At 49.3% G+C, this 9,838-nt stretch overlaps 2 protein-coding genes across 2 annotated transcripts; one reads left to right on the top strand and one right to left on the bottom strand.

The window, feature by feature from the left end:
• The first annotated feature begins 3 nt into the window (after positions 1–3).
• DFFB (DNA fragmentation factor subunit beta) lies at positions 4–4,114 on the top strand. Its single transcript, XM_066563873.1, is given in 7 exon segments — positions 4–181; positions 545–750; positions 752–942; positions 1,650–1,729; positions 1,881–2,054; positions 2,432–2,532; positions 3,011–4,114. Coding segments are annotated over 7 exon segments (1,083 nt in total). The 5' UTR covers positions 4–67; the 3' UTR covers positions 3,228–4,114.
• Positions 4,115–4,872: 758 nt separating this feature from the next.
• C21H1orf174 (chromosome 21 C1orf174 homolog) lies at positions 4,873–7,936 on the bottom strand. Its single transcript, XM_066563876.1, has 3 exons — positions 7,766–7,936; positions 6,723–7,208; positions 4,873–5,965 (listed from the first exon to the last, which is right to left on the bottom strand). The coding sequence occupies exons 1-3, from the start codon at positions 7,934–7,936 to the stop codon at positions 5,852–5,854; spliced, it is 771 nt and encodes a 256-aa protein (XP_066419973.1). The 3' UTR covers positions 4,873–5,851.
• Between the last annotated feature and the right edge of the window lie 1,902 nt (positions 7,937–9,838).

Below are 9,838 nucleotides of genomic sequence, written 5' to 3'. Positions count from 1 at the left end.
GACACCGGCTCCGGCCCGGACACCGACACCGGCTCCGGGCGGGGAGCGCCACCGGCCCGGCCCGGCCATGGAGGAGCCGCTGCGGCCCTTCCGCCTGCGCGGGTGCGGCAGCCCGCAGAAGTTCGGGGTGGCGGCCGGGAACCTGCGCGGGTTGCTGAGGAAGGGCTGCCGGCTGCTGCAGGTGCGGGGCGGACCAGGCTGCGGACGGTGCGGGACGGGACGGGACGGGACGATACCAGGCTGGGATGCTGCTTACACATGCGGGCGAATCTGCCGATGCTGGGCGGGACCGGGAGTAGCGAGTGCCGCAGCTCCGGGCCGGGGCTGGAGCTGCCCGCCGAGACGCGTGCGGAGCTGCAGCCGCTGCGGTCGGGGCCGCCCGGAACCGGGGTCTGTCCCGCCCGGAGCCGGGCTCTCTCCCGCCCGGAGCCGGGCTCTCTCCCGCCCGGAGCCGGGCTCTCTCCCGCCCGGAGCCGGGCTCTCTCCCGCCCGCAGCCGGGCTCTCACCGGCCCGGAGCCGGGCTCTCACCCGCCCGTGGGGCAGCTTCCCTTGGCAGGCAGCCGCCTCTGCCTCTACGAGGACGGCACGGAGCTGACCGAGAGCTACTTCCGAGCGCTGCCGGCGCAGACGGAGCTGGTGCTGCTGGGCCCTGGGGAGAGCTGGCGGGGCTGTGAGTGCGGCGGGGCCGGGCGGGGGGCGCGGGGGCAGCGCCGGCCGCGGGGGCTCAGCCGGTGCCGCCTCACCTGCCCCAGGTGCCAGCGACATCGAGCGGCTCCTGGCCGCGTTCTGCAGCCAGCAGGGCGCTGTGGTGGAGGCTGCGCGGAGGCTGCTGACGGACGAGCGGGCTCCCCACAGGCAGAAGCTGCTGGCGGATCTCATCCACAACCTGAGCGAAAACATCCTGGCCGAGGACAAGGAGGATGATAAGAAATGGTTTGAAGGCGCGTTTGTTGCCGTAGGAAGCTGCTACGGGACTCCCAGCTCTTGCTCTGCTCTGAAAAGTCACTTCTGTCAGTTTTGTTGCTCTTAAAGCAAAGTTTGGGAGCTCTTCTGGCTGGTGGGATTGGGTGCTGGGTCAGGGCTTTAGTTACCCCTTCCATTAGCACTTGTCTTTAGGTTTCTGTAAAGTACATGCACATTTAGTATCTAAAGCTAAATGTGTTAGTAGATTAGTATCGAAGCTAAAATGTTTTTTTTAATGGTTCCCTATTGGTTTAATAAAGATAGCTCTGGAATGCATTTTCCCCCATTAATATAAATCTGCATTTATGATGTTTAATGATTTGCTAATAGTATATGGATAACTGGGACATCTCTGCCAGCTTTATGTTCTCTTTATAATCTGCTAGTTTCCCTTTCCATTCCCAAGCCATTACTGCAGTTCTTCCCCAACAATTGTTTTCCTTTCACAATTTCTTGGTGTTCTACATATACAGAGTAACAAGAAACATAACAACACCAGCTCCTGCTTTTTCAGCAGATGCTCTACAGCAGCCTTTTAAGTGCTTAAGAGTACGGTAGTCCTGAACCAGTAAAATAAAAATAGGAAATTAAAAAACCTGTGCAACCTGAGTTAATGGAAAGCCAGCATGAGCTCCCAGCTGGGCAGGAGCTGTGCTGAGGTACAAAATAATCTCATTCCCTCCAGGACTGGAGTCTCGGTTCAAGAATAAATCCAGCTACCTGCGGCATAGCTGTGAGAGCAGAATGCGGGGCTACATGAGAGAGGTAAAAGTTTCTGTTGAAGTAAATTATGTCAAGCTGTAACAGTAATTCTTTAGCTGCAGGAATATAAAGTATTTCTACAGTTGTGCTTGTAGAAAAGAGCCTTGGGCTGCCACAGGAACAGAGGAGTGATTGCTGGGTTTCCCCCCTCTAGGTTACTGGTTTTATTTCAAACGTTCATCCTGCAGCACGAGATGCCTACAGAGGGATAATCGACCTGATGGCAGATAAACTGAAATCTGTGAAGTACAACGGGTGCTACTTTGACAGAAGGGAGGAGGAGGAGGCAGCACGCCTGTGCACTGCAGAGGGGTGGTTCTCCTGTCAGGTACCTGCAGCCTTCCTGAAGAATCATGGCATGGTTTGGGTGGGAAGGGAGCTTAAAGATCATCTCATTCCAGCCCTGCCATGGCAGGGGCACACTCCACTAGCCCAGTTTGCTCCCAGCCCCATCCAGCCTGGCCTTGGACACTTCCAGGGATGGGGCAGCCACAGCTTCTCTGGGCACCCTGTGCCGGGGCTCCACCGCCTCACAGAGAAGAATTTCTTCTGTATATATCTGACTTAAACTTCCCCTTTTATCAGTTTGATCCCATTCCCCCTTCAACATCAGAGGAAGGAAACAGCTTCCTGGGTGCAGTGCCAGGCTGGGGGGAATGTGGGTGCAGGATCTCTCTGGGGTGACGAGTGTGACACCTTTCACAGGGACCTTTTGACAGAGATGACTGCCCATGTAAGCATTCCATCAACCCCTACAGCAACAGGGAAAGCAGGATCCTCTTCAGCACCTGGAACCTCGACCACATGTACGTACAAAGTGTTAATCCTGACCTACCTGCTTTGTGGCCTTCAGCTTCGCCAGCAAGGTTCAGCCTTAGTCCCTTCCCCCCGCTGTGCAGTCAGCTCTGCTGTGAATATGTGGTGAGAAAAGGTGCTGGGATGCTGCAGCTGCTGTGAGAACAAAACCCTGAAGACAGATGAAATGCTGCCTCTCATTAGCTGCTTTGCTTCTGTGCAGATTTTCTGTGTATGGAAGCAAACCCCTCCTCACTGCACTATCCGTGTGAATTCTCCTCTCCAGCAAAATCCCCTCTGAACCATTTCAAATGCTGGTGTGAAGCAAACAAGCTTTGCTAAACTAATTTCCTTGGGGGGAAAAAAAATCATATGCCTAGTAATGGAGAAAGAATTGCAGTTCTGCCTGGCTCCGAAAGGAAGATGGAGGCTTGATTATTCTGAAAAAACTCCTGATGGCAATATTGTCTTCTCTTTTGTATCCCCAAGAATTGAGAAGAAACGTGCTGTTGTCCCAGAACTGGCAGAAGCTGTCAAAACACGAGACGGGAGAGAAGTGAACTGGGAATACTTCTATCAGCTGCTGTTTACCCTGGATAATTTAAAACTCGTACATATTGCTTGCCATAAGAAAACCAATCATAACCTCAGCTGTGACAAAAGCAGAATTTTCAGAAAGAGGAAGCAAACCCATGAGATTTCCTAGCGCTGTCTCTGGAAGGGACCTGCTGTTTTTTTCAATCATGTCAGTCTGTTGTTTTTAAATAGCTCCAATTTCTTAAATAAGAACTATTTGAGAATCCCAGGCACAAGAGTGGCTGGGTAACCCAACCAGAGCCTCACAAAGCACACTCCAATATCCCATTTAATTCTCTTCTCCTGCCTTCCCACTCCTTACAAGCTTCCCTCAAATCAAGCTCAAATCAAGTGTGATAAAGGTACAAAATGAGCCAGAGGCTGACTCTGATTCTACCCTGTCATCTAAGGCCAACACAGTACACAGAAATGAAACTTGGATAAAACATTTTTTACAAACTAACCTGCAGGGGCTCATAGACTCCTATTCTTCTGGAGATTAAGCCAAAAACACAAAGAAGGATTTAGGATCACGTTTTATCTGTGCCTTTTGCAGGTAGCTTCAGGAATTCCAAAGGTGGTTCAGCAGCAGAGCTGCCACCTCACCTGTGCCAAACCCCTGCCCTCATCGCCAGCTGCCCCTCTGCCATTGCTTCAGATGTGCATCTCCTAGAAAGAACAGCAAGACCATGGCTTTTTTTTTTGCTTTTCCCATCTTTGTTTGCCATCTTCCCTGCTGATTTCCCTCTCCTTTCTAACGCTTTCTGCCTCCAGCTTGAGTTTTACTTGATGCACCACCAGAAAGGACAGCTATAATGATCATGTTTACAGTAATGTTTACCCACTGCCTTGGAGAATATTGCTTTGGTAAAACATTTCCTACCTCAGGCAAACAAATCAGGAATAGTTCAATTTTTTACTTGAATTTTTTTTTTTAATACCAGCTGATAGCAACTGAACTTTTGGGATTGTCAATGTAAATCATGTGAACATTTTAAATAAAAAAATGCTCCCATATCTGTGTGTGTGTGCGTACGTGAAGGTGCACAAGACATTATTCAGGTGTGATAGAGCATGAAGGGAAATGTGCTTATGAATTGAGCACCAGCTACTTACTGCTCTGTAAATAACTAGAAAAAGTTCTATTTTCCTTCATAGTGTTGGTCCTGGACCAGTTAGTCTACATGAAATTGTGTGGAAATTATATTTCTGCCTGAGCCCCAAATTACTGGGTCTTGGAAGCTTTGCTACACAGAATATGGATTTACTTTAAATAACAAACTCAGTCTCCTCCCAAACAGTGCAGTCTGAAAATCAAGGAGGTGCATTTTTAACACAGGATTGCTGATTCCACTGCATGCACTTGATCCTTCCAGCTTCCCCTCCTGCACTGTTTGACACTGGGGAAGGCACTGGCAGGATTCTGGTGACAAACCCAGTGTCACCTGTGTGGCACACGTCCCCCAAACTGAAAATGCATTTTGCAAGTGAAATGAATGTCTGTGTGTGAAACTGTGTTTGCTAGAAAGAGCCAGCAGCAAACACAGCACTGAAGGAATGCTGGGAGGAGTTGCTGCAACACAGAGCTGGGCTGGAACTATGAATATGCAATTTAAAAATCTGGATTCTTCTGCATTACAGAATTAGAGTGAAAAGGAGCCAAGAAATATCTTTGACAGAAACAATGCATCAGCTGGAGTGGAAATGGGAATGCATTACCATGCCATGCATATACAATTTGTTTGCCTTACAACTTTTGAATGTTTAACAAGCTCTAGCTGTAGAAATTAATATTTATTTAAACCATCTGCTGATAACATTTTCTGTCTATTTTTAGAAACATAGAAGGAGCTATAACAATATCTAGAAGCTTATTGCATAATCACACTTTCAAAGAAATATTCCCACAAACACTGGGTGAATTAACAGTTCCTGGAATTGGCTGAGGTTGCTCCTTTTGTTTTTTTTTTTAAACATGCAGAGGGGGCTGCCCCACAGCCTCAGCAATCTTCCCCTGCCCATCAAATCCAAGGGAAGGTATTTGTTGTGTATCGCCACCAAAGCATTTGTTTCCAAAATCCCTGCTGGAAACCAGTTGGAAATCAACGAAGGACAACACTTAGAGCAGCAGGTGGAGGGAGGAGGCAGCACCATGGGGTGGGTGTTTGGGGAGCTGACGTGCAATGAAAACGTGCTGAACTTGCAGAGATGAGCACCCTGAATCCACTCTGACATCCTGCATTTCATTTGGCCAGCAGAACTGCATTTTACAGCTTTAATTGGTCCTGGGTTAGGTGTAAACAACCCACACAAGGAAGACCTTTGACCTTCTTTGGACCAGGGAGTCAGTTGGCTCCTTGATTACCTGGATGCCACAGACATTGCAGAATTAAAAGAACCTTGCTCCAGCATCCTTTTCTTGACTATTTTGCAAAAAAAGGAGTGAAACCAAATACTTTTTTAAGATAGAGGCTCAAATTTACAAAAAAGCCATAAGAACTTCTCTATTCCCTGGGGTTTTTTCTTAAATATCAGTGGTAAAGTGCTCAATTATACTTTATTTCCAAATCACTGAAAATTCAGTATTTGCCCCAGATAATCACTGGAATACTGTATCTGCCAATTCCAGCAAAACAAACTCTCCCAATTCTCTCCCTGAGAAAAGGCAAACAGACACCTCAGGTTACTGACACAGCCATTGCCATGTGGTCACAAAGAGAAAGAAGAAGGGTTTAATTTGTTTACAGTCTGTTGTTAGACATCATCCTCTTCCTCCTCCTCTTCATCATCTTCCTTTGCAATGAAATGGAGCTTCCTGGCTTCTCGCCTGCTCCTCGTCACACTCGGGAGCACAACTGCTGGGAGGTGCTGGAGGGAAAAGATCAAATCAACAAGGAAAAAAGTCTGTGGAGGCAGAATTCCTACCTCCAGCTCCCATCCTCCCTCAGCTGACATAGGACCCAACCCTCAGCTTGGGAGCAGTGGCACAAAGCTAAAGTTGTGGTGCTTTGAGGGGAGTCTCCCCAGACCAGGTCCATGGGCAGCCTCAGGCCTGGAATTCCTTCCACTGCTGTGAGGAGGATTGGCAGAGGGTGAAGGGCTCCCTAAACAAATCCTCACTGCTCTCTAAATACCACAAGAAACACCTAAAAGACAGCAGCATCACTTGCCCCAAAGTTATGCTTGTTAAAGGGATTCAAACATAAGACTCTGGCCCTTGGGTCAGTTCAAAAGCTGAGGTAGACAGAAACCAGTTTCCATTCCAAGCAATCCCAATGCAGCAGGGCTGGAACTGGGTGATTTCTAAGATCCCTCCAACCCAAGCTGTTCTATGATTCTGTAAAGAACCAAAGACCAGCAAAAATCTATTTTGCCAGCAATACTGTGCCTCCATAATGTCATTATCAGTAAAAATACCTCTCATGGAATTGGACAAAAAAGTCTAAATAAGAAAGATTTTACACCTGAAATTAATTCAGCTGGGCAAGTAATTTAATCTCTGATGGAGACAGTTTTATCTGGGGTACAGGGCCCAACAATACTGGCCAAATTCTCCAAGAGTTTTGAGGCAAATTTTAAGCAGACCAGGGCTGGGTCTGAAGCAGGAACAGACTCATCATCTCACCAGCTCAACATCTCCAAAGAACCGGTGCACTGGCATGGGCTGGTTGCTGTCCTCGTCCGAGAGGCCACTGCTGTGCTCCAGGAACATCGGCCTCCGTGGGCACTCTGCGTCCTCCGAGGTGGCCCCGTCAAAGCTCCCACAGCTGCTCTCCTCTTCACTGAACACGTGATAGTGGTGCAGATACCCACCCATTTTTAATGGAGCACCGCTGGATTTCACTGTGTGTGGCTCCTGAGAAACACCATGCTCCTTCTCCTGCTTCCCTTCATCAGTCTCTGGAATGCTTTCATCTCTTTCCTGTTGGATGACACTGCTGTCTCTTGGATCTTCTGAACCTCCATCCTCATCAGATGTTTTAGGTGTTTCCCCCAGCGCAGCAAGGTTTCCACTTTCACATGTGAGTCCCTCTAGCTCTGATTTTAGATTGCTTTCTTCGTATTTCATCCTCTTTGCAGGTTGTCCTTCAGCAGCTTCATGTGATGAACACTGTTAGAAAAAAAAGACAAGATCGTAAAGCTCACTTGAAATAAAGAATAAAATCACCTCCTCTCTTTACGTGCAAAGGAACAGAAGGGCTCCATCACACAAGTGGCATTTTGATCCAAACCTTCTAAGAAAAGTAATTAGTATAAAGTACATATAAAGAGAGGAAAAGAGGAGCAGACAGCTTACATAAACCACAATACACAGTCCATCACCACCAAGATAAAAACACTTGGCTCAGAGAATAAACTAGCACCGTAAGAGGTCAATCACCATGTTCTTATTTTCTTAAGGATGATGCTAATGGGAATTACTGTGCCAGGCCTGTCATCACCCGGCACAGCAATCGGCTAAATCTGCTCTGTATTTCTGCACCGGCACAAACAACGTCGTGGGAGGAGCGGGAAGGGCGATAAATTTACTTCAATTGTCCTTATAATTCTCACATGATGATGCTCAGATTGTAACTGTTAATAATCACCTGCGATCCTCCCGCTGTGATCGCCCGGCCCGGCGGCCTTTCCCTCCCATACCATCCCAGCTGGCCCCGTCCCTCCTACCGGTCTCGCCGTGTCGGCTGTTTCCCCCGCGGGCTGTGCCGGTTCGGCTGCCGGGGCCGCCTCCTCGGAGCTCCGGGCCCGGTGCCGTGGCCGTGGCCGTGGCCGGGGCGGGCGAGCGGGGCCGCGGGTGTCCGAGCGCCTCCGGCCCCGCGCCCCGCCGCCCGCCGCCATCTTGGGCCGCGCGCGCGCCCGCGCTCGCCATCTTGTGGAGCTCCGTTCAGGAACCCCGGAGCGAGCGCGGGCACCGGGCACAGAGCAGAGGGCTCCGGGCACCGACAAAGGGCTTCGGGCAAAAGGCAGCTTCATCCCGCCAAGTGAGGGCGGGGAGCCCACGGCCTCACACGCCGCAGCCCCTCACACGCCGCAGCCCTTCACACATAGCAGCCCTTCACACATAGCAGCCCCTCACACGCCGTAGCCCCTCACACGCCGCAGGCCCTGGCTTGGACCACAGACAGCATCACCTTAACGAAGCTTTCTCAAAATGAGCACAAAGCAGCTTGTCACAGGTCACACAATGGGGTAGGAAGCGACCTTGAAGATCATCCAGTCCCACTCCCTGGCATGGCAGGGACACTTTCCACTATCCCAGGTTGCTCCAAGCCCTGCCCAGTCTGGCCTTGAGCACTTCCAGGAACGGGGCAGCCACAGCTTCTCTGGGCACCCTGTGCCAAGGCCTCATCGCCCTCACAGCTGAGAATTTCTTCTCAGTATCCAATCTAAACCTATTCTCTATCAGTTTAAACCCATTCCTCCTTGTCCTGTCACTACATGGTTTGCTAAATAGTCTTGCCTCATCTTTCCTATAAGTTTCCTTCAAGTATTGGAAGGCTGCAATTACAGTTTCTGAAGGACCTCCCTCCCAGCTGCCTGGGGAAAAACCCAGCCCCATCCTGCCTAGGAGCTATGTAGCTTATAAACATTTGAAATCGTTTGCTTCCCATTGTGTCTCACTCTGGAGCAGCGCTCGCTCCCATTCAAGACGTGGTCGAAGAGTTATTATTCAGATGTTCTTCTCTCTGCTTTCCACAGCCCTCAGGGAACAAATTATGTCAGTAACTCAAATCCCTCTTTAACTTCAAGGACTCTGAGGGTAGCAGATGAATTTCTGTGTAGTAAAGCACCCAGATTTAAGTACGTAATTATCCTGTCTGATGTTCCCAGGGAGGTGCTGCGGGGAGCGGTGGCAGGTACCGGTGCCCTGACGGCCACGTCCCCACGATGGGGCCCGCGGGCTCCATCCATCACATTAAACACAGCTCCTTCTCCAGTTAATTCAGTGCTTTGGGGATGCTGTGGGGATTTTTATAATTCTGTCCATCTGAGGGCACAGGAGCTTGTTTCTTTATAGCAGCCTTTAATGTTCTTGCTCATTGCAGAGCTGTCCCATGAGTCTCAGTGGTACCTGTGCTCCTTCATCCAACTTGGCTGATTAAATGCTTGCCCGTTCAGCCTGGCCTTAAAAAACAGAAGCAACAATTTAAATCGCAGAAATAAGTGGCAAGACTTTACCTATGGGGATATTCAAGAAATACATTTTTTCTCAAAAGTATAAAATCCCCCAGTTAAACCATGCAGGTTTGGAGACTTGCATGCACATTGTTGTGCAATTTCCCTCGGTGCTCAGGGTCCATCTATGCTTTGTTCTCCAGGTGAGATAATTCATATTCTTCTCCAAAACCTCCTTGACTTGCTCCACTCTCTCACAGTGTTGTTGCTTGCAGCCATGGAATACAGATGATTGTTTTTATTAGGCAGTGAAAACTTATGCTGTCTTGTAAACAGCCGCAGACTAAAGCTGGCTGAAAAGCAGCATTTCAGCAGCTGGAAAACGTGGTTCTTGTTTTAATTTCCACAACAAACTGAAAATAGTAAGGAAAATTTAATTCTAATAAATACTTTTCACAACACTGTATGTTTCTGGGGTTTTATGCCGCTTTGGAAAGCTGATGTGACTGAGCACTGAGAAGGGGGTGGCAAAGCCCTGAGCATTCCCATGGCCTTTGGTGACCTGATGTGGGGTGAGGTACAACTACAAGCACGTGAGGCTCTGTGGGGTGGCCTTGGACACAG

The sequence above is a fragment of the Molothrus aeneus genome, chromosome 21 (genome assembly GCF_037042795.1).
Source record: "Molothrus aeneus isolate 106 chromosome 21, BPBGC_Maene_1.0, whole genome shotgun sequence".
In the NCBI taxonomy this organism is placed as follows: domain Eukaryota; kingdom Metazoa; phylum Chordata; class Aves; order Passeriformes; family Icteridae; genus Molothrus; species Molothrus aeneus.
The sequence above is the reverse complement of the archived record's forward strand: the minus strand, read 5'-3'. Positions and strand labels throughout refer to the sequence as shown.